Source organism: Lactuca virosa, chromosome 9, assembly GCF_052849685.1.
Source record: "Lactuca virosa cultivar CGN04683 chromosome 9, Lactuca_virosa_CGN04683_v6, whole genome shotgun sequence".
Taxonomy (NCBI): Eukaryota; Viridiplantae; Streptophyta; class Magnoliopsida; order Asterales; family Asteraceae; genus Lactuca; species Lactuca virosa.
Genome location: NC_136434.1, coordinates 221793491 through 221817925, shown reverse-complemented (window position 1 = coordinate 221817925; position 24435 = coordinate 221793491). Strand labels below are relative to the sequence as shown.

The 24435-nt window shown below is 40.7% G+C and overlaps 1 protein-coding gene across 2 annotated transcripts; it reads left to right on the top strand.

Moving 5' to 3' along the window:
* The first annotated feature begins 1029 nt into the window (after positions 1-1029).
* Positions 1030-5414, top strand: LOC145137107 (pentatricopeptide repeat-containing protein At3g61360-like). Of its 2 annotated transcripts, none has more exons than XM_079071248.1 (5): positions 1030-1283; positions 2240-2326; positions 2473-2583; positions 2881-3118; positions 3836-5414. In XM_079071248.1, the coding sequence occupies exon 5, from the start codon at positions 3839-3841 to the stop codon at positions 5357-5359; it is 1521 nt and encodes a 506-aa protein (XP_078927374.1). In that variant the 5' UTR covers positions 1030-1283; positions 2240-2326; positions 2473-2583; positions 2881-3118; positions 3836-3838; the 3' UTR covers positions 5360-5414. The 2 variants fall into 2 exon arrangements, with proteins under 2 accessions (XP_078927374.1, XP_078927373.1); XM_079071247.1 differs by having other exon boundaries at positions 1031-1283; positions 2488-2583.
* The last annotated feature ends 19021 nt before the right edge of the window (positions 5415-24435 follow it).

The window sequence follows — 24435 nt, the reverse complement described above, 5'->3', positions numbered from 1 at the left end:
TTTACGCAAAATATTCAAACAATATTTCCGAATATTACTCAAGAATTTAAGAAATTCTAACAATAATAATAAAACTCGAAGTAAATCTCAAAAAAAGAAAAACCTTATATATTAATTTAACTTCATCACAGTTTTGTTTCTTACAAAAATTTTAGATTTTTAAATATTAGCCTAAATGAAAACATCCAACTTTCTTAATTAATAATCGTTTGCAAATCTAATGATTAAGGTTTTTAAGTATTAATATTTTTTTTTATTTTTTCAACAGTACGTTCATTTCTTTTAAGTTGCACATATCTCTACACAATGTTGCTTTGCTTTTTTCTATTGGACACTAGGTTATAACCCGTGGAATCCACGGGTGATAATTTTAAATAGAATCTAAAAAATAATTATACAATAAAATAAATAAATGGAGATTGAAAGTTAATAAATTAACTAATGTATATAGGTTTATAAAATAAAATTAAAATTTAATAGCATGAATGCATAAAGTGTGAAGCATGCATGCAAACAGACACAAATTAGTCAAGAATAACATTTAACAAACATAAAAGAAAGTACAATTTTTTTAACTTTTTTTAACAATTTTTCACTTTTTGGTCAATTTGGTAATTTTAACCCATACAAAGTTAATATGAAGCAAAGGTAATATGAAGCCGCAGTAAAGTAAAGTTACTAAAATGCCCTTGATTTGCATATGTTAACAAACATGTTATCATGTTTAAGAAAGAATTAGAAAAGGATAAAGGAAATAAAAAAGAAAAAAATAATGTACATTGCTATTTACTATAGGTTTAAAATTAAAAAAACAACTAAAAAAAGTTTCTTGCTAATAACTCAATTGTTTACACACACACAGATAAAGTCACATACCGTCGGTTTGGACTTTGGATTTCGAATTTGTAAAAATCGAAAAGTTGGATTCAGTTTCGGTGTATTGACCAAAACCAACCATAAAACCACCCATCCACTAAAACTGATCAGGATCCGACCCTTATCAAACGGACCCGTTGAACACTCGAATACAATAACAAATCATAACCTAATCGACGAACACTCAACACCTACTCGACCATTCCCCATCAGTCCATCTCGCAGGATGCAAACAGAGACCACCTAATTCGCTAATCAAACGATGACCACCACCGGTGTTCCGCCACTCACCACCGTGAAAACTGAAAAGCAAAAATAGCCACACCAACGGCCTCACAAATCAGCAAAAACAGACCCACCGGTCACCGCCTCACTCGACCCTCACTCTCGCAACAACAACCAAAAAGGTATGTTTCTTCATTCTTGTTTCTCGATTTTTCCTCTCTCTCGATTTGCATACCAAATATATAACCAATTTCAAGGTTTTAATTATGTCTCTTTCGGCTCAGACAACAACAACAACCTGTAAATTTACTTCTTTTCCTCTGCCAGATCATCGTTTTTGAAACATACCTAAAGCTTAAAGGAAATATAGATGGTTAGTGGTCTCCCGATTGCAGCAAAATCATAACAGGGAAATACATTTTTGTGAGAAAAGTCCTTTTAAAACATTTTTTTAAAAAGATTTATAGGTGTAAACTGTAACTTAGTATTAGAACTGATTCAACTTATTATTGCAACTCCTTCAACTCTATGTCTTGGAAATTTGAACCGATTACGAAAATAATGGTAAAATTGATCATGGAAGTATTAGTAAAAATGGATACTTGTTAACAACAACCCAATGGATGATGAAACATGTTTGCATTCCTTCACAGAGACTGTTTTCGTTTAATCGTTTTGTTACACTTACTGTTTTCAGACTACATATTGTTTTGTTACACCACATTGAGTATGTTTATGGTCAGTAAGTTCAGTAATATTGTAAAGTAAAAGTAAAAATGTAATAGAAATATGTTTTTATAGAAAATTACAACTACCATCTTGCACCGGTTTTGGATCAAATAAATCATTGCCATAGAATGATAATTTGTGATAATGAATGGTACATAATAGAAAAGTAGGTTGGTAGTTTGGTTAGAAAGCATGAAGAGTAAAAGATCAAATCACAGTAGATGGTAAAAAGTGGAAATACAAAACCACAATAAAAACTGAAAAAATATAAACTGAACTGGATGTCAATCATATATAATTATTAATTGCATATGATTGAATGTGTGTGTGAGTAAACAGATGGAGATATCGATGATATGCATATGAAAAATAGATGTAGAGATTATTAACCCGATCTTTCTTTATGCAGAGGTCGTGAGTTGAGATTCAGAGGAAAAATCGATGTAGCACTTAGAAATACAAAAATATTGAATTAGTGGACGATTCTTCTTCTAAGGTATGATACGAATAACAATCTTAGATTTGAATGTTATTTTATTATCTACTGATTAATGTATGTAAGAATTTTCTTAGTTAAATGTATGTAAGAATTTTCTTAGTTAAATGTATAGTGTTTAACGATTTGCCGTAAATCAATTCAAGATTTTTGACTTACAGGTATTGAAGGGATGCCGATTAGAATGTTTTTTTTTTTCTTCTGCTCTTGCAATGGACCTGTGAAAGAATGGAAGTGTGAAGAAGAAATCGAGAAAGGTGAGAATATTTAACCAAGAAAATCGATAAAATCTTTATAAAATTCCTATTATTACGTTAAATAAGGTTGTGATCGGTTGGAAATAATTAATTACGTTATTTAGAGTAAATGTCGATTAATGACTTTCCTTGTTTGATATACATGCAGAAGTAAATAGACAAGTATAAGTTGTGAATATATATTGATCAAAAGAGTATAAAATTTTTTGAATTTTAAAATGGGATCCGATCACCTTATTTAAAGGGAGTTATTGTTTCGGTCAAAGGATATAATAGGAAGTTTTCAAATTAATGCAGGAGCTGTGAAGAGAGGAAATTAAACGGAAGGAAAGGGCAATTTGGGTGTTTCACTTTAATGAAAAAGGCAGGAAAATTCGATCAGGTGGTGCTGAGAGAATGACACGTGGCATTCAATGTACTTATTTATTAGGATAGGATTTGGACCTCTTTTCTACAGTCAAGACTTGGTTCCATTCCATTACTTTCAACAATCCATATACATCGACCGATCATTGACAACAGCAAACCATTTCAGGTAACGTGTCTGCCTTCGTTTTTGTTTTTCATATATCTTTTCTCCCCTGTAAATGGTTTCTTCTGTTTGTTGTTTTGTTTCTTCCTTGCATATTCCTCTTTTGCTCACCACCTGTTTGTTGTTTTATCTCGTGCCTACATTTTGTTGTTTGATTAGATTATTTTGTAATAAATATATATAGAGGTCCAACTGTATAAAGGAGTGACCTTACTTCAAATTAGAAATAGAAAAACCCATGGCCATGTCTACAAATGTCGGCATGTAAATTACTTTGATACAATCAGAATACAAATATAAGGGTTTCTTCTGTATTTAAATGTTGGACTTTAATAAAGCCTAAAAGCTGTTTATTATATTTTCTTTAGCCGCTGTTTTGGAACATGCACGCCAGGTGTTTGTTAATTTTCCTCATATTTCTTAAGCGGTTGTTTTAAGATAGCCTCAAGAAAACCCATCGCATAGATAGGTCATATGGTCGTTCATCCTTCCTACCCTCGTCTATACTACACTGAAGTTGTAATTTATTTCGTTAATATATGAACGTTTCAACAGAAATTTTTTTGCCTTAATTTAAGGTTTTTGGCAACTTCTTTCGGCTATCTTTTGAGGCTATATCATTTGGGTTCCTGATGTCCTTTACTAGATTGTTGAAAATAGATGAACTCATCGTGTATATGCTACCTATAGAAACTGATATTGTTTCTTAATTTGTTTAAGATTATGCTCTTCCTAGGAAGATGCAATCAACTTCTTCAAGTTCCACTTCTTCAACAGCTAACAGTAGCAGCCACCATTGGTTTCCGGTTCTATTCTTCAGATTTGGAGTTTGAAATCAAGAGAATTACTAAAATCATCAACGACCATCCTTTTCCCGATCAACCCATTCATCCAAAACTTTCCCAAATTATCCCTTCAACCACCATTTCAACTTCCTTTGTGGAAAATGTTCTTGGCCATCTCTTTGCATCCCACTCTAATGGCCTTAAAGCCTTTGAATTCTTCAAATTCTCCCTCCAGTTTTCCCAATTCTGTCCCACTTCAGATGCATTTGAAAAAACACTTCATATATTAACTCGAATGAGAAATTTCAACAAGGCGTGGGAGTTGATAGAAGAAATTCACAAAACACACCCTTCCTTGCTTACCCTCAAATCCATGAGCATCATGTTATCAAGAATCGCAAAGTTTCAATCTTTTGAAGAAACCCTTGAAGCGTTTCAGAAATTGGAGGATAAATTTTCTGATCACAAGCAATTTGGTACAGATGAATGCAATCTTCTCCTTCGAGCATTCTGCACACAGAGGCAAATGAAGGAAGCGAAGTCAGTATTCAACAAGCTATATTCCCGATTCTCCCCCACAACCAAAACAATGAATATTTTGCTTCTTGGATTTAAAGAATCTGGTGATGTCACTTCTGTAGAGCTTTTCTACCATGAGATGATTCGAAGAGGTTTCAAGCCCAACATTGTAACTTACAACATCAGAATTGATTCTTACTGCAAAAGAGGTCGTTTTCTAGATGGGTTAAAACTTGTTGAAGAAATGGAACAAGCAAACTGCTTGCCCACGTTAAAGACACTAACCACTTTGATCCATGGAGCAGGAATTGCTCACAACACAACCTATGCACAACAACTGTTCGATGAAATACCTAAGAGAAACCTACTCCCAGATTCTGGTGTCTACAACGCCTTAATGAATGCTTTCATCAGATCACGTGACATCGACTCTGCAACTAAATTGATGGATGAAATGGAAGCTAATAATCTTCTTCATGACAACATTACATTTCATACAATGTTCTCAGGATTGATGAAGTCAACTGGAATCGATGGTGTTCTAGAGCTTTATCACAAGATGATCAGTAGAAACTTTGTCCCCAAATCAGAAACGGTTGTAATGTTAATGAAACTTTTCTGCAAAAATCATGAAGTTGATGATGCCATGGGTTTTTGGAGGTACTTAATTGATAAAGGCTATTGTCCACATAGTCATGCTGTTGATGTTCTTGTGAGAAGCCTGTGTTCTCATGGAAGAGTAGAAGAAGCTTTTGAATGCTCTTTACAGATTCTTGAAAGAGGGAGACATTTAAGCAAGACTTGTTTTCGTGTTTTAGAGAGACATTTAGAGATGGGTAATGAAGATAAATTAAAAAAACTCAATAAGATGATAAAAAATCTACAAACTGTTATACCCCCATCAAAAGGGCATGCAAGTGGTATTTCTAGTGTAATATAGAGTTTACAAACTATAAAGTGTAATCATATTATTAACCAAATTCATTATTCTTCCATTCAAAGTTTATGTGTTTCTTTTCTCCTTTGTTGTGATCTTGCTTCTTAACATTTTAGTTATGATTTCTATCTAATATAAAGTCAAGAAAACGTTTTTTTTAAGACTAAAGATATCAAGTTTACCACATCAAACTTGCAAGAACAAAAATAATATTACAGTATGCAAGGGACCTTTCTTTAAAAATTTTGTAGTTCAACCAAGTTTGATGTTTCTCATATCGTGGGGGCCACCCATAAAGTGTGTATAATGTATATACTTTAATGGCCAAATAATTGAGAGTTTGTGGTCCTTTTGTGCATTTAGAAAAAGAAAAACGCATGATAAGAATTCGTCATGGAAAAAGAGAAGGGATATGCTCGTTGAAATAGTTGTATGATACTCGTTTTTAACAGTGTATAACTCGTGTAATTCGTTGAAATAGTTGTATGATGCTCCTTTTTAACGAATAGTGTATAACTTGTGTACCTATTTAATTTGTTGCATTCATAACTAGTTGGCTACAAGTCATTCATGTTGACTAAAAAAGTGGTTCCATTAATGTGTATAGGAATCGACAATAATTAAGCAAGTTAGCACTTGGTTTTAGGATTTTATGATGATTATAACACTTTTAAAGGACATATATTCTTGTAATTGGAACAAATTCGTGCACAAATGAGCCTGACAAGAGGCATGTGTTGCCATAATTTCTTAGTGGCTAAAAACCCAAGATTCTTCCATGTCAATAATACCCTAATGATTTGAGCATATCATATTCTCTATTTTTTTTTCTTCTTTTGGCCCCTGGTATTTAACTATTTGTGCATTTGTGATAATCATCACACCCATGTGTGACCATTTTGTTTTGAACTCATGTGTAAGTAGGTGTGAGCATGTGCACGGTGCACCCGTTTGTGTCCAATTTGGATGTATGTATCTTGATTTTAATGGAAAGATTAAAAGTATGTTCTACAATCTACACTCCTAATATGTTGCACTTTTTAGATCTAAATCAAGTAAATAAATGTAATATAAAATAAGTGCTTTTTGTAGATCTAAAACTTTGGTCAATGAAAAAGGGAAATTGTATGTGAACTGTGAAATAATCGTATATTTAGTCCATTTTATTTTAGGGAATATACTTATAAAACCATTTAAAAGATTATACACTTATCAAAGTCGAACTCTATTTTAGATAATAAGGCTCCTTATTTCATTGTCCAATTAAACATGATCTTTTAGAATTGATTTTCAAAATATAAATATATCATGTTAATTAAAAGTTGACTGAACAAGATTAAACTTATAAGCTTATCTTTACCTTTAGTTTTCCCCAAAAGTCAATAAAAGAACTTAAGGACGTTTATAATGTGAATGGAACATCCTTTTGGGCCATCACTATCTTCCATATACCAATTAACAAAAAAAGCGTGTTTCACGTCTCACTCGATAATCACTAGATTTAGAACAATATTGTTTAAAAGAGAGTCGTATATGTCTGATTCGTATCTGAGAAATATTTATGAATGAGTCGTATCTAGCATTCGAAAAAAAAAGTAAAATTGTTTTGGCTTTTATAGAAAGTTTACTCTTCCTAATGTCCGTTGATTTAAGGGACTCAATTTGTCGACATAACATACACATACCCAAAAAAAAAAAAAAATAAAAAAAAAAAAAAAAAAAAAAATCTATTTGTCAGTTGTCAACCCAGGGAATCATTCTTTCCACCCCACCACCCAATGGCATATACTATCGATTACAGGCACAATACATGCATAAGTATAAAGATGGATGTATGTGCACATACATACAAAGGTGAAAAGATATGAATATTGGGTTGTTATTGTGGTGCCACGTTCAAAAGTTTACATTTTCTTTAACCTTTTCTTTGTAAAAAGTATTCCAAAAACGAAAAACCTTTAGAAACATTTGTGAACGATGATTAGTAAAGGATGAAAAAAAAAATCAATGTTTCAATCACATGTTACCTTAAAAACGTTCTATAATCATATTTGATCGAGTAAATTGTGTTACTTACCGATCATCTACACACCAAATGATAACAGCATTGGTAATAGTTAGTTATCAATATGAATGTTTTAAAATATAATACAAACAAGTGCTAATACGAACGAGGAACAGAACTAAAGCCTGCAAAAATCGATCAAACATGTTAACCCAACCCAAAATTAGCGAGTTAGATTGAGATTTTCAACTCATTTGAGTTAAATTGATTAACCCAAATGGTTTCTAGCCCATCGGTATCCGATATTGCCCTCTCTTTTGAGGTCGAAGGTTCAAGTCTCGCACTGGATATAGGTGAAATAACTTAGGAGTAGTTTAGTATATTTGTTGTTTAAAAAAATAAATTTAATAGGTTGGGTTGAGTAAAAATTATTAACCCTCCTCCAATCCATTAAACTTTACTATATATTTAATTTAAAAAGTATTTGAATATTATCATGTTTAATCAAAGTAATAATTTATAAATTATAATGTTGCGTTATTATTTATATTTAAAAAAATCCAATTTTATTTCTCTTTCTTTTTCTTAGCACCGACAATATTAATCACTCTTCAAAATCACTTTGAAATTAAATATTTTTTAATGTTATTTGAACAATTTATATGTGTTCGTGAATTAGAATTGTGTTTTTATCATACTTTGAAACTTTATTTATGTTTGGAACTAATTTAATTGGTGTAATATTTAGTTAATGTATTTTTTTTTAAAATTTAAATGGGTTAACCCAAGTTTAATCAATTTATGTAGTACATTGGGTCTGGAACTACATAAACAGGACAGTCTAATGACAACTCATTTAAATAAACAAGTTGGATTGAGTTGAAAACTTCAACCCAATTAATAAATGGGTTGAACCTGAACTCAACTTAAGTAGACCCATTATCACCTCTAAACGGGACCTTCCCACCAAATTCAACTCACTATCATATCAACTCCAAATTAACTTTTATCTCTCTTTTCTCTCCTCTCTCTTCCATCTTTCTTAACTTACAACACATAAAACTAAATATTTTTTCCCAACCCATTTAACTTTTAATTTAAAAAATGTAACGCCCGCAGATTCGGGCTAGTCAATTTAGAGACAATAAGCGTCAAAAATGACTTTTTGATGGAAGATCATTGGAGTAAATAATCTTAACCAAGTTATAGTATATATCACAAGGGTTCCGTACATATAAAGTGATAACATTGCCATATGATTATGATAAAGAGAAATTACAAGGGTTCTCAAATGAAAAGCATAAAGACTACAAAGAATAAAGCGGATATAAATACTAGCTAGACAAAACCCTAATGTGCTAAAGACTAAAGGGCCCATAAATAAGTGGACTAATAATATATAGGCTAACACCCTCCCCCCTCAAACTCACAATGCCGCAACAATAAGCATTGAGAGTTTGTCACATAAGAACACCGAAACTGAGAAGCCGATAGAGCCTTCGTAAAAATATTCGCAAGCTGCAAGGTTAATGAAACAAACGGAAGCGAAATGGTCCCGAGCTGTAGGTGATGACGGGTAAAATGACAATCAATCTCAATGTGCTTCGTCCGCTCATGAAAACCAGAATTCTTCACAATTTGTATCGCACTTTTGTTATCACAATGCAATGGAGTAGATGAAGAAATGTGAAATCCCATATCCGTAATCAGCCACTGTAACCTGATAATCTCACATGTAGTTACAGCCATAGCACAATATTTCAGCCTCCATGGAAGATCTAGAGACAACATCTTGTTTCTTGTTCTTCCAAGAAATGAGAGACTCTCCAAGAAATACGCAAAATCCAGTGGTAGACTTACGATCTGTGACAACCTGAAGCTTTTATCTTGTACAATTGATCTTTATATCAACATTAAACTTGATTTCGTTACCTTTTTACGTCATTTAAGGGTCCGTTTAAGCATTCTAGGCTTGAGTGCAGTTGGGAACGAGTTTAGGAATGAGTCAACACGTCGTTTAGAATCAAAATCGGGCCATACACCCTCACGAGAGGTGTGTACGGCTGCACACACGGGTGTGCGGCCGCACACCCATCCCCCAGCCGCACTCCCCCTCTTATATAAAGGAGGAGACCCCTACACTCATTCCTTTCCTTTGGCTTTCTCTCACTACTTTCTCTCTCTAAAGACTTCATCCAAGAACACTCTAAAGGCCTCAAAAACGTGAACCACTTCACCTTTCAGCTGGTTATAGTGGTAAGACACTCGAATCTAAGCCTAAAACTCATAGTGTTCTTCGTGTTCTTCATCCTTTGAAGGTGTACGGCCGCACACCTTCATAAGGTGGCCGCACACACACTAAAACTCCAAGGTGAAGAGTTTTACCCCCCCCCCCCCCCCAATTACTAATTAGACTTGGTATTGGCACTAGAACACCTCAAAGCACCTCAAAATCCACGTTTCGGACACAAAAGAGGAGTGTACGGCCGCACACTCCTGTGTACGGCCGCACACCCTCTGTACGGCCGCACACTCCTGTGTGCAACCGCACACATGGCCTGGCCGCACACCCTGGCCGCACACTCATAAAAGTCGAGATTTGGTGACCTTACACTCAAATCTAAAGCCATACACTCATTGGGGACTTCAATAGGTGTTTGTAACACCTAATTCTAAGTGTTTTCATGTCCCTAAGACGTGTCCATGTGTCTAATAGTGGCTATATACCCTAAGTGTAATCATATATGTGTTATTATATGTTACTAGGATCCACTCGCGTGCGAAACCTCGGTTGACACTCAACACTCGTAACTAATTGTGCTTTCGGATCCTACGTCAAACTGTGAGTTCATGCCCCTATACTTTTCCGAGTTTTTCATGTTTTCAGGGGGGGAATACAAGCAAAAGTACAAGGAAACTTGTGCTCAGTTATATTATTTTGTTTAAAATAATTACATGTCCAGTATGCTTTCAAACACAGAAAACCGTTTTACCAATCGATTTAGAAATCAACTCGTAGAAACAGTTTTAAGAACTAAAGCACAGAACTTATCAATCTTGTCATAAATTGTGATATTTTACAAAGGATTCGTACCAACCATAAACAGGATTTTCTGTATTATTACTTGTAAATTTGTTAGTCTTAGGATTGGAGACACGTCCTTGGTAACACTCCACTGGATTCGTGAGTGTAGGACTACCCTTGTAACCAGAATCTCTTGGAGGGAGAGCGTGACTATTGTGTATAGATCTATACGGGACTGACTATCCCGCACCTTGCTGCTAGCTACAGTGGGACCATCAGGTCTACGGGTGACAAAGTCATAAAACGATATTGGCCATCGTACGTGCCATATCTAGTTTAATGTATGGTTATGAAACTCGCAACCTAGATAACAGAGATTTACTTTTAGTAATAATGAACCTAGTGAACTAACCTCAAAGTAATAACCGATTGATTACTAGAGGGTATTGATAATACCCTTAGGATCTAGTTCACTACCTACTTATTAGTTCTATTTTTGTGATAAGACTAATACATCTCACTGAGAGTAAACATGGTTCTTCAAGGAAACTACATCCAACGATATAAGTATGGTAGATACTTGTACTTCTCTTTCAGAATCGTTAACCAAACATCTTTCATAAGAAAATATGGGATTTTCTTGGGATAACTCAAACTTTCATAAACCGGTGGTTCATCATATAACTAATGGGTAATCAAACATCTTTCATAAGAAAATATGGGATTTTCTTGGGATAACTCAAACTTTCATAAACCGGTGGTTTATCATATAACTAATGGGTAACCAAACATCTTTCATAAGAAAATATGGGATTTTCTTGGTAAACACTTTTCAAAGGATCAAAGAAAACTTTTCTTTCACCAGAATTAAACGCTTATGAACTCACCAGCTTTATGCTGATATTATTCAAAACTACTTGTATTCTCAGGGCAATCATAGACAGGTACTCCTGCCAACTTTTGGAGAAGATGGAACATCCTGAAGTCACATCTTTTGCTTTTGCGATATATACTGATATGTATAAACCATATTTTTGAACAATGTAAATATTCTTATTATAATGTAATGGTTGTGTTTACTATGCTTACTATGATACAACTGTTGTGATACTACGCATGACGTCACTCTGCTCCGGAACGTTTCCGCCATCGGTTTCGGGGTGTGACACGATCATGGCGATCACCATCCCAATCAGCATCACTATAGGCACGTAACTCAAGAGAAGACGTCGAGGGAAACAATAGTGTCTGAAACTGAGTGCCACGAAGATATCTCAGAATACGGAGAACAACTTTGCAATGAACAGAGGTAGGAGCAGTAACAAACTGACTGAAAACATGAACAGCATGAGCAATATCTGGACGAGTAACTATGAGATAGACCAAACTTCCCACAACAGTACGATAAAGATTCAGATCGGACAAAAGACCACCATCAGTAGGAGAGTAGCGTGCATTGGTTTCAAGAGGAGTATCAACAGTCCAATTGTCACAGAGGCCCGCCCGTGTAAACAAGTCAAATATATATTTAGTCTAGGAAAGAATATACCCTTTCTTAGACTGGGCTACCTCAATACCTAAGAAATAACACAGCAAGCCCAAATCCTTCATAGCAAATCGATGAGCTAGATCATGCTTCAAAGACTCAATACCACCATGGTCATCACCTGTAATAATCATGTCATCCACATATAAGGACAGTAGAATCCGTTCTCCACTTGAGCATCTAACAAACAAGGCAGGATCATGAGTACTCTGGACAAATCCAAGAGAGGTAATTGCTGTGGAGAATTTCTCAAACCAAGAACGAGGGGCTTTCTTGAGACCATACAAAGCTTTGCGAAGCCGACAAACCTCACCCGGCCGGTGCTGAATTCCTGGGGGAGGAGTCATATAAACCTCTATATGGAGGTCACCATTCAAAAAATAATTCTTGACATCCATTTGAAAGATCTTCCACTGTCGAACGGATGCAATTACAATCATAGTACGGACTGTCGTCATCGTTGCAACTGGGGAAAATGTGTAACACCCCAATTCTGGTATGTGATTTAAATAAAGTAATTTTCATTTCTTAAGGGGTACTCGACGAGTCAGTAGCCCGACTCGTCGAGTAGAGGCGGGATTTGCATGCGATTTAAGTTGGCGACTCGACGAGTCCATATTCCCGGACTCGGCGAGTCTGCCAGTCTGGATGAAACCCTAATTTCAAGGGTTTGCACCGTATTTAAACATCTTATGTGCCCCAAGACCAGCCTCCCTCACCCACATAGAGTCCCATACGAAACCCTAGCCGTTCTTAAGCATTTTTGGAGCATTTTCTCACTTGTGAAGGTTTTAGTGCATCTTGGGGATTTGGGGAAGAAGAGAGAAGAGAAGTATTCAAGGGGAGCAAGTAGATCCAGACTTCTGGTTGCATTTCAGTCCCCTTTGATGTATCAAGCTCGAATCTTTGCTTATTATCAATTAGATCTCTTGAGAAGTTTGCTCTTGTTGATTTTGAGCCCTTTCTAGACTTTAAGGTCGAATTAAGAGTTAATATGATGAATGGACTTCAGATCTAAGCTTTCCAGAGCCTCTTAAGCTCAAGGTTGCCACCTTTATTGAGTCAAGTTTCCATTCCAAGCTTAGATCTCTTCCTTTAGCTTATTTTGGGTATTTGAGCTTCATATTAACATGCATGCACGTAAAGTTAGAAACTTTACGTGAAAAACCAGCCCTAGGAGCCCAGATCTATGAATGGAATGCACTGGATTCGAGCAGAATCGACTGTTTAGTAATGACATGCATGGGACTCGGCGAGTCGTTCTTCAGACTCGACGAGTCGAGTCGCGAGTCCCCGATTTTCCCCATTTGAGAGTTTAAGGTGGAATAAGTGAGTAGGTAATGGACTCGGTGAGTTAAGGCTCAGATCTAGTAGTGGAGGGACTCGACGAGTTGTTCATACAACTCGGCGAGTCAAGGACTGATCTCATTCGTAGGATGAAGGAGGACTCGACGAGTTGTTCATACAACTCGGCGAGTGAGATGAAGATGAACTAGATGTTAGTATCGAAGAAGAACTCGTCGAGCCTTTGCCAAACTCGACGAGTAGAAGTGGGTAGAGGATTAGAAAGGATGATAGGGACTCGGCGAGTTGGCGGCCCAACTCGGCGAGTCCGGTCAACTGAAAGTTGACTTTGACCAGGAAGTTGACTTTGACCAGGATGTTCACTTTGACCAGGGGTAAAATAGTCATTTTACCCTGAGAGTAGTTATCAGTATCTAATTTAGTGTTTATGGGATTTGTAGCCGGGGAGTTCCGGAGCAGCAGTCAGACAGTTTCAGATTTAGCATCTCAACAGCCAGCATTACGAGGTGAGTTTCCTTCCAGTAGGAACGGGTCTACGGCCACAATGCCGACCCGTTTAGTTAGCAGTACTTCCGGAATTCGGTCCGATGTAGTAGTTCAGTATGCTTGATGTCTTTGTGACTCAAGCATGTATTTGTGTTATGTGTTCCAGACTTCGATCTGATGCAATGTGCAGTATATGTGTTTATGCTAGTAGTTATGATTATGCTAAGCTATGTTCAGTTAGTTCCGGACTTCGGTCCGACGCAGCCTCCAGACTTCGGTCCGATACAGGGGGAAAGGCCCTGGTTAGTTCCGGACTTCGGTCCGATGCAGTTTCCGGACTTCGGTCCGATGCAGAGGGCAAGGCCCTGGCTAGTTCCGGACTTCGGTCCGATACAATTTCCGGACTTCGGTCCGATGCAGAGGGCAAGGCCCTGGTTGGTTCCGGACTTCGATCCGATGCAGTTTCCGGACTTCGGTCCAATGCAGTGGGCAAGGCCCAGTAGTTGCTTTATATGTTATTGTATGGTATGTGGTAGTTTGGGGGAGCTCACTAAGCTTTGTGCTTACAGTTTCAGTTTTGGTTTCAGGTATTTCCGCTAGCAAGGGGAAGAGCTCGGGATGATGGCATGACACACACCACAGTTACAGTTTAGCCTGGGAGATTGACTCTGATATTTTGGATATGATTTTGATACTAGTTTTGATTTGATAATTTATTATGACATTTGAGATACACGATTCATGGTTTTATCGTATGACATATGATATTGTGGGTTTTTAGTAATATTGAAACAAAAATTTTTGGGTCGTATTTTCGGGATGTTACAAGTTGGTATCAGAGCCTTGGTTTGAGGGATTCAGGCACACTTTCGGGTATGACTGGACTCAAACTAAGGAAATGGTAAAAGATTTTCAAAAGAAAAATATTTTCGAAAGAATTTTTTAAAAAGAAACTTAAAAAGAAAAGAGTTTTGAGAAAAGGAAAAGGGTGTGGTGCATGCGATCAGCCGAGCTCAAGTAAGTACTCCCAAATTACCCATACAAGTTTATTTTATAATTATCAGTTCCAGTTTCAGTAGAACAACATGCTAGAATATGACTAAGGATCTAGGAGGATGCCTTATGTGCCTGTTATATGTGTTTCAGCTTATTGAGAATTGCATGCTAGTATTGAGTAGACAGCAGTAGGATAGCCTGTTTAGGTTATGCCTGATAGTATGAGCTTAGCATTGTATGCTAGTACAGTTTCTCGTTATGAGGATAGATTTGCTTGAGTAGTTTCCTGTGTCTGAATGCTGCTTGCTTCGTGCTTTGTAGGACTCGGAGTGATGGGAGTTAGCCATTAGGTGAATACGTCACGTCACATGTGATCAGGGTTGAATAATCTCAGAGTGTTGGATTTGGCCCTATTGCGCAGCTCTCGTTTGAGTCTAACCGTTGTAGGGACGAGTCTTTTACTCGAAGGATTATCTGAGCCTCGTCACATGTGATGGTATTCAGGTGATGGCTAATTGGCATTACAAGGAGGCCTTCAGCAGCTGAGGACTGGATTGGGTGGAGTCAGGGATTTCCCTAGGGCAAGCCTAGGATGAGAGTAGCAGAGATCTGTAGCAGTAGAAGTGACTTGGCGGAGTCAAGGCAGTTCTTGAGGAAAGTACGGATAGATGTGGAAGGTAGTATGGGCTCGTACTACTGAAAGCAGAGGATCCGTACTTGAACCAAGGAAAGCTGAGATGAGACCAGGGAACTTGTAGTAGTAGTGATCCCTCGAGATATATCAGTATTCCTGACGTTTATTATGATGTGTTTTCAGAATGGTGGTTTTACGCCCTAGACCAGCAGTCGGCAGTTCAGGTGCCGGGGAGGGATCAGGATCAGGCTCGGGGGCCGAGCATTTGGACGAGCAGACTAGGGAGTTTCTCTCTTCAGAGATTACTCACATCATACTTGAGCAGACTCCTGTGATCTTTGGTTCGATCAAGGAGGGTATTTTGGAGCTGATGGATGAGAGGTTGAGCACCTTCCGTGCTGAGGTGGCGACCATGATGGGGTCGCGCACACTCACCTTCAGGGAGTTCCGGGTTTGTGGAGCTCCAGACTACCATGGGGCGCTATATCCCATTGCGAGTACCAGGTGGTTGGCGGATGTCGCCAATGCGTTCCGCACGAGCAGGTGTCCCGAGGGGGACAAGGTCAGACTAGCATCCTGTCTTCTGAAGGACAGGGCACGAGATTGGTGGGAGGAGATCGAGCATGTTATCGGAGATGACACAACTCTTGATGCGATGACCTGGACTGATTTTACTACCAGGTTTAGAGCCGAGTTTGCACCGGTTATTGAGGTGCAGCAGTTAGCCAGGGAGTTTCAGGATCTCACCCAGACTACAGAGACAGTGGCGGAGATTACCGCCAAGTTCAGGGAGAGGGCTCTTCTCGTTCCTCAGTACGCAGCTGATGAGGAAATGAAGAAGGCCCGTTATCATGAGATGTTGCGGAGTGATATCTGCCAGTTTGTGAGCCGATCCAGCTGTAAAACGCTGGATGATATGATTGCGAGGGCTCGTGAGAGAGAGATAGATTTGGAGATGGAGAAGAAGAGGAAGCCAGAGGCGGCATCTGGCACAGGGAGTTAGAGCACAAAGCCCAAGGTATCAGATCACAGACCTAAAGGACAGCAGAGCCACAGTCGGTGTGGCAAGTGTGGGAGATTGCACGATGGGGCGTGCAAGGCAGGTAGTGCCGGTTGCTATAAGTGCGGCCGGACCGGGCATATGAGTAGAGATTGTACAGGTACCACCACCACCACAGCAGCTGATCTGATTTGCTTCCATTGCAATAAGAGGGGACATAAAAAGTCCCAGTGCCCGAGTTTAGCAGCAGTAGGGAAGGTGGCAGCACCTGCCCCTGCTACTTTGAGGATTACAGACGGCCGTCAGGGCCAGGCTGAGGCGCCACTGGCAAAAAGTAGAGCTTTTCAGATGACAGCAGAGGAGGCGCGAGCGGCTCCTGATGTGGTGACGGGTATGTATTTTCCTCTTATCTCTTTATCGATATTGATTGTTTCTCATGGTTATATGTTTTCGTATAGGGTCGTTCTTAGTGAACGACATTTCAGCTACAGTATTGTTTGACTCGGGGGCTACCCGATCATTTGTTTCACTTGCGCTTAGCAAGAGGTTTAGCAGAGCTCCGGGGGAGCTGGATTGCCCACTTGAGGTTGAGATAACTGATGACAGGACCGTCAGGGTCGCGAGAGTACATAGGGCGTGTTCGCTGCAGTTATTTGATGAGCAGTTTTCAGTGGACTTGGTACCCATTCCCCTGCGAGGGAATAAGGTTATAGTGGGTATGGATTGGTTGAGCCCCAATGGGGAAGTGATTGATTGTGAACTGCAGTTAGTGAGGGTTCGCACTCCTAGTGGGGGAGAGTTAGTGATTCAGGGCGAGAGGCCACAACGCGGACCGATTATGTGTTCAACAGCGAGAGCGAGGCGCTACGTTCAGCAGGGTTGCGCAGGGTACGTCGCCTATGTCATAGATGCCCGGGAGAAGGGTAAGGCGACAGTTGATGATGTGCCAGTAGTACGAGAGTACCCGGACGTATTCCCAGAGGATTTGGCTGGAATACCTCCGGAGAGACAAGTCGAGTTTCGGATTGACCTGGTCCCGGGTGCAGCTCCGATAGCCAAAGCACCGTACGGTTGGCTCCTCCAGAGATGCAAGAGTTGTCTACGCAGCTGCAGGAGCTGCTAGACAAGGGTTTCATCAGGCCAAGTAGTTCACCATGGAGAGCCCCGATCTTGTTCGTGAGGAAGATGGATGGGTCGCACCGTATGTGCATAGATTAACGGGAGTTGAACAAGGTAACGGTGAAGAACCGTTACCCACTCCCGAGGATAGACGACTTGTTTGACCAGCTTCAGGGAGCATCTTGGTTCTCCAAGATTGATCTACGGTCAGGATATTACCAGATGCGGGTCAGGGGTGAGGATGTGCGGAAGACCGCTTTTAGGACCCGCTATGGTCATGATGAGTTTATGGTGATGCCGTTTGGGCTCACCAACGCTCCAGCCGCGTTCATGGATCTTATGAACCGCGTATGCAGACCAATGCTGGATCGGTCTGTGATAGTGTTCATTGATGACATCTTGGTTTATTCCAAGACTCAGAAGCAGCACGAGGAGCATCTGAGAGAGGTGCTAGAGACGCTGAGGAGGGAGAGACTTTACGCGAAGTTCTCCAAGTGCGAGTTCTGGTTGCGCGAGGTGCAGTTCCTTGGTCACCTCGTCAACCAGAAGGGTATACTAGTAGATCCGGCCAAGATAGAGGCTGTGATGCAGTGGGAGGTCCCGAGGTCTCCAACTGAGATTCGAAGCTTCCTAGGACTGGCAGGGTACTACAGGAGATTCATCCAGGATTTCTCCAAGATAGCAGTTCTGCTCACCTGACTGACCAAGAAGTCGGTGGTGTTTCGCTGGGGGCCTGAGCAGCAGGCAGCATTTGAGACCCTCAGACAGAGATTGTGTGAGGCGCCGATTCTTACCCTGTCAGAGGGAGTAGAGGATTTTGTAGTCTACTGTGACGCTTCGATCACAGGTATGGGAGCGGTTTTGATGCAGCGAGGCCATGTGATAGCTTACGCCTCTAGACAGTTGAAGCCTCAGGAGGCTAATTATCCGACACATGACTTAGATTTGGGGGCAGTAGTGTTTGCCCTCAAGATTTGGCGACATTACCTCTATGGGGTCCGCTGTACCATTTACACGGATCACAAGAGTTTGAGGTACCTCATGGATCAGCCGAATCTGAACATGAGGCAGGGCCGATGGTTAGATGTGGTAAAGGACTACGACTGTGAGATCCTTTATCATCTGGGCAAGGCCAACGTAGTGGCTGACGCCCTGAGCCGCAAGGCGGTAGCAGCCCCGATCAGGAATATATGTATGAGGATGACGGTGATTACTCCATTGTTGGAGCAGATTAGAGAGGCACAGGTCGAGGGCCTGAAGGAGGAGAGGCAGAAGTGTGAGAGGATTGTGGGCCGAGTAGCTTCTTTCGATTATGACAGTCGAGGATTGTTGACCCTTCATGGGAGGGTTTGGGTGCCATACTGGGGAGGAGTACGACAGGTGTTGATGAATGAGGCCCACAAGTCTCGTTTCTCCATCCATCCAGGGGCGACGAAGATGTATAGAGATCTTCGACCCGATTATTGGTGGCCCTGCATGAAGCGGGACGTAGCTTGGTACGTGGAGAGATGCCTGACCTGCAGGAAGGTCAAGGCGGAGCATCAGAGACCCCACGGCAAGATGTAGCCGTTAGACATTGCCATGTGGAAATGGGAGGATATCACCGTGGATTTCATCACTAAGCTTCCCAGGACCGCACGTGGAGTTGATTCGATTTGGTTCATAGTGGATCGGCTGACCAAGAGCGCGCATTTCATACCGATTCAGGAGAGTATATCGGCCGAGAAGCTAGCTGATATTTATGTGCGTGAGGTAGTGGCACGGCATGGAGTGCCTGTCTCGGTGGTATCAGACCGAGATGTCCGGTTTACTTCCAGATTTTGGAAGCGGTTTCATGACGAGATGGGTACTCGTCTCCATTTCAGCACCGCTTTCCACCCTCAGACGGATGGACAGAGCGAGAGGACGATTCAGACTCTCGAGGACATGCTTCGGGCATGTGTATTAGATTTCGGTGGCAGTTGGGATACGCATCTTCCGTTAGCGGAATTTTCGTATAACAACAACTATCACTCCAGTATAGACCGACCTCCCTTCGAGATGCTCTACGGGAGGAAGTGCAGGACCCCAATCTGTTGGGGTGAGGTCGGTCAGTGAGTCATGGGGAGTACAGAGGTGGTACTCAAGACCACAGAGTTGATCCATCAGGTCCGTAGCTGACTGCAGACTGCGCAGAGTCGGCAGAAGAGTTATGCCGACAGGAGGCGTTCGGATTTGAAGTTTCAGGTGGGCGATATGGTCCTCCTGAAGGTATCACCCTGGAAGGGTGTTATCAGGTTCTGGAAGATGGGTAAGTTGGGCCCTAGGTTCATTGGTCCGTTTAGGGTTTTGGCCCGGGTGGGTCGGGTTGCTTATCGGTTGGATCTACCAGTAGAGCTTAGCCAGATCCACAACACTTTCCATGTTTCTCAGTTGAGGAAGTGTTTGGCGGACGAGTCAACAGTTGTACCCTTGGAGGATATTCAGGTTGATAGCAGCCTGAATTATATTTAGAGGCCCGTTGCGATCTTGGATCGGAAAACAAATACCTTGAGGAACAAGGTAGTCCAGCTAGTGAAGGTGCAGTGGCAGCACCGAAAGGGTTCAGAGTGGACGTGGGAGGCCGAAGAGGAAATCAGGGAGCATTACCCAGAGATATTTATAGATTCAGCAGCAGCAGACTTCGAAGACGAAGTCTAAGATAAGTGGGGGAGAGTTGTAACGCCCCATTTCTGGTATGTGATTTAAATAAAGTAATTTTCATTTCTTAAGGGGTACTCGACGAGTCAGTAGCCCGACTCGTCGAGTAGAGGCGGGATTTGCACGCGATTTAAGTTGGCGACTCGACGAGTCCATATTCCCGGACTCGGCGAGTCTGCCAGTCTGGATGAAACCCTAATTTCAAGGGTTTGCACCGTATTTAAACATCTTATGTGCCCCAAGACCAGCCTTCCTCACCCACAAAGAGTCCCATACGAAACCCTAGCCGTTCTTAAGCATTTTTGGAGCATTTTCTCACTTGTGAAGGATTTAGTGCATCTTAGGGATTTGGGGAAGAAGAGAGAAGAGAAGTATTCAAGGGGAGCAAGTAGATCCGGACTTATGCTTGCATTTCAGTCCCGTGTGAGGTATCAAGCTCGAATCTTTGCTTATTATCAATTAGATCTCTTGAGAAGTTTGCTCTTGTTGATTTTGAGCCCTTTCTAGACTTTAAGGTCGAATTAAGAGTTAATATGATGAATGGACTTCAGATCTAAGCTTTCCAGAGCCTCTTAAGCTCAAGGTTGCCACCTTTATTGAGTCAAGTTTCCATTCCAAGCTTAGATCTCTTCCTTTAGCTTATTTTGGGTATTTGAGCTTCATATTAACATGCATGCACGTAAAGTTAGAAACTTTATGTGAAAAACCAGCCCTAGGAGCCCAGATCTATGAATGGAATGCACTGGATTCGAGCAGAATCGACTGTTTAGTAATGACATGCATGGGACTGGGCGAGTCGTTCTTCAGACTCGACGAGTCGAGTCGCGAGTCCCCGATTTTCCCCATTTGAGAGTTTAAGGTGGAATAAGTGAGTAGGTAATGGACTCAGTGAGTTAAGGCTCAGATCTAGTAGTGGAGGGACACGACGAGTTGTTCATACAACTCGGCGAGTCAAGGAATGATCTCATTCGTAGGATGAAGGAGGACTCGACGAGTTGTTCATACAACTCGGCGAGTCAAATGAAGATGAACTAGATGTTAGTATCGAAGAAGAACTCGTCGAGCCTTTGCCAAACTCGACGAGTAAAAGCGGGTAGAGGATTAGAAAGGATGATAGGGACTCGTCGAGTTAGCGGCCTAACTCAGCGAGTCCGGTCAACTGAAAGTTGACTTTGACCAGGAAGTTGACTTTGACCAGGATGTTGACTTTGACTAGGGGTAAAATAGTCATTTTACCCTGAGAGTAGTTATCAGTATCTGATTTAGTGTTTATGGGATTTGTAGCCGGGGAGTTCCGGAGCAGCAGTCAGACAGTTTCAGATTTAGCATCTCAGCAGCCAGCATTACGAGGTGAGTTTCCTTCCAGTAGGAACGGGTCTACGGCCACAATGTCGGCCCGTTTAGTTAGCAGTAGTTCCGGACTTCGGACCGATGTAGTAGTTCAATATGCTTGATGTCTTTGTGACTCAAGCATGTATTTCTGTTATGTGTTCCGGACTTCGATCTGATGCAATGTGCAGTATATGTGTTTCTGCTAGTAGTTATGATTATGCTATGCTATGTTCAGTTTGTTCCGGACTTCGGTCCGACGCAGCCTCCGGACTTTGGTCCGATACAGGGGGCAAGGCCCTGGTTAGTTTCCGGACTTCGGTCCGATGCAGAGGGCAAGGCTCTGGCTAGTTCCGGACTTCGGTCCGATGCAGTTTCCGGACTTCGGTCCGATGCAGAGGGAAAGGCCCTGGTTAGTTCCGGACTTCGATCCGATGCAGTTTCCAGACTTTGGTCTGATGCAGTGGGCAAGGCCAAGTAGTTGCTTTATATGTTATTGTATGGTATGTGGTAGTTTGGGGGAGCTCACTAAGCTTTGTGCTTACAGTTTCAGTTTTGGTTTCAGATATTTCCGCTAGCAAGGGGAAGAGCTCGGGATGATGGCATGGCACACACCACAGTTACAGTTTAGTTTGGGAGATTGACTCTGATATTTTGGATATGATTTTGATACTAGTTTTGATTTGATAATTTATTATGACATTTGAGATACACGATTCATGGTTTTATCGTATGACATATGATATTGTGGGATTTTAGTAATATTGAAACAAAAATTTTTGGGTCGTATTTTCGGGATGTTACAAAATGTCTCCTCGTAGTCAAAACCATACTGTCGGGAATAACCTTTTGCTACAAGTCTGGCCTTGTATCACTCAACAGACCCATCGACTTTTGTTTTTATCTTGTACACCCAATGACAACCTATTGTATGTTTCCCAGGAGGAAGGGAAACCAAATCCCATGTATGAGTCTGATGAAGAGTCGTGAGTTCCTCAGCCATAACATTCTACCAAAGAGGATCTAAAACAACTTCTCTATATGATTCAGGTTCAGACAGATGATGAATGCTCGCTATAAATGAAGCAAATGGTCCTGAATATGTAGACTAAGTGTAACGCCCCGACTCTCAGGTAATAATTTTATGGCGTTAATTTTCATAAATTGCAAGGTCTACTCGACGAGTTAGATTCACTGACTCGTCGAGTAGAAGCGGATTGGGCCACATGTTTAAGTGACCTACTCACCGAGTCCAAGATAGGACTCGACGAGTAGGAGCTGGAGGATGAAACCCTAATTTCCGTGGTTTTGCACCATATTTAAAGGATCATTAGCCTCCTTTAGCCCCCTTACAGCCTCTTGAGAGTCCAGCAAACCCTAATTCGTGTGTGTGTTCCATTCTTGGGCGTTTTAAGCTTTGGAAGGTGGATCTTAGTGAGAAGAGCTTGGAGAACAAGTGGCTAGAAGAAAGTAACGTGTGGGGATCTGAAATCTACCTCAGTTAGCATCTTTTGAAGGTATCAAGTCGTTACCTTGACCTCATTTCCTTCTAGATCTCATTTGGTTAAAGATTAGGGCTTTTCTAGCATATTAAGAAGCTATTCTTGGGTATGAGCTAAGATCTGAAGTGGTAACTTCATATCTGAACTCTCTTTGGTCTCTAAGCCCATAAAGCTTTCAGCTTTAGCAAGTATAAACCTCTCCTTAAGTGTAAAACTCCATTGCAAGCTTGGTTTTGACATTATGAGCCTTGCATGCACGTAAAGTTTGCAACTTTACGTGATAAACATGTCTTGGAAAGTTGGATCTGCAATATGGAACCTTCAAATGGCTTAAAAAAGCATCTGAATGGATAATGGACTGAAGGGACTCGGCGAGTCCGATGAAGATTCTCATGCAAGGACTTCTGCATGGACTCGGCGAGTCAGAGGGGTGACTCGGCGAGTTAACTAGGATTTTCTCGACATTTGGACACGCTTGGACTCGACGAGTTGCAGGAAACTCGACGAGTCAGTGGGGGGATTTCACGACTACTCGAGTTCTGGAAGGACTCGACGAGTCAGTGACTGCACTCGACGAGTCTGGTCAACATGGACTGTTGGGCTTGACCGTTGACTTTGACCTTGACCAAGGGTTGGCTAATTGACTTTTGGGGCATTTTGGGAAATTGGAAATTTATGAGTATGGTTCTATGGTGAATATAGGTGGTGGATTTTGTGGCGGTGATCCGAGAGTTCGAGCCTATATTTCGAGTCGACAGTTAAGAGGTGAGTTATCCTCACTGTATTCAAGGGTCTAAGGCACCAAGTCCGACCCTTTAATTTGTTATTTGGGATTGTTAATGTTATGATCTGTTAGATCGGTATCCTGGTGGATAGGATGGTTATATGCTGGTATGATATGTTAGCTCGGTATCCTGGTAGATAGGATGGTTATATGCTAGTATGATCTGTTAGATCGGTATCCTGGTAGATAAGATGGTTATATGACGATATGATATGTTACCTCGGTATCCTGGTAGATAGGATGGTTATATGCTAGTATGATCTGTTAGATCGGTATCCTGGTAGATAGGATGGTTATATGCTGGTATGATCTGTTAGATCGATATCCTGGTAGATAGGATGGTTATATGCTAGTATGATCTGTTAGATCGGTATCCTGGTAGATAGGATGGTTATATGTTAGCATGATCTGTTAGATCGGTATCCTGATAGATCGGATGGGGTTATGCTTAGTGACCTATAGTTGGGTCTGACTGTCTGTATGCTGGTAGGAGATTACCTGTTATATGTGCACAAAATTGATTGGTAGTTGAGGGTATTCCATCCCGAGGATGATAGGACCCTAGTATGTTGTCTTTATAGACTGTTATATGATTATCTGATATGGGTGCACATGTTTGATTGGTTATGTTGGCATTCTAACCCGATGGTTGATTGGACCCATAGTATG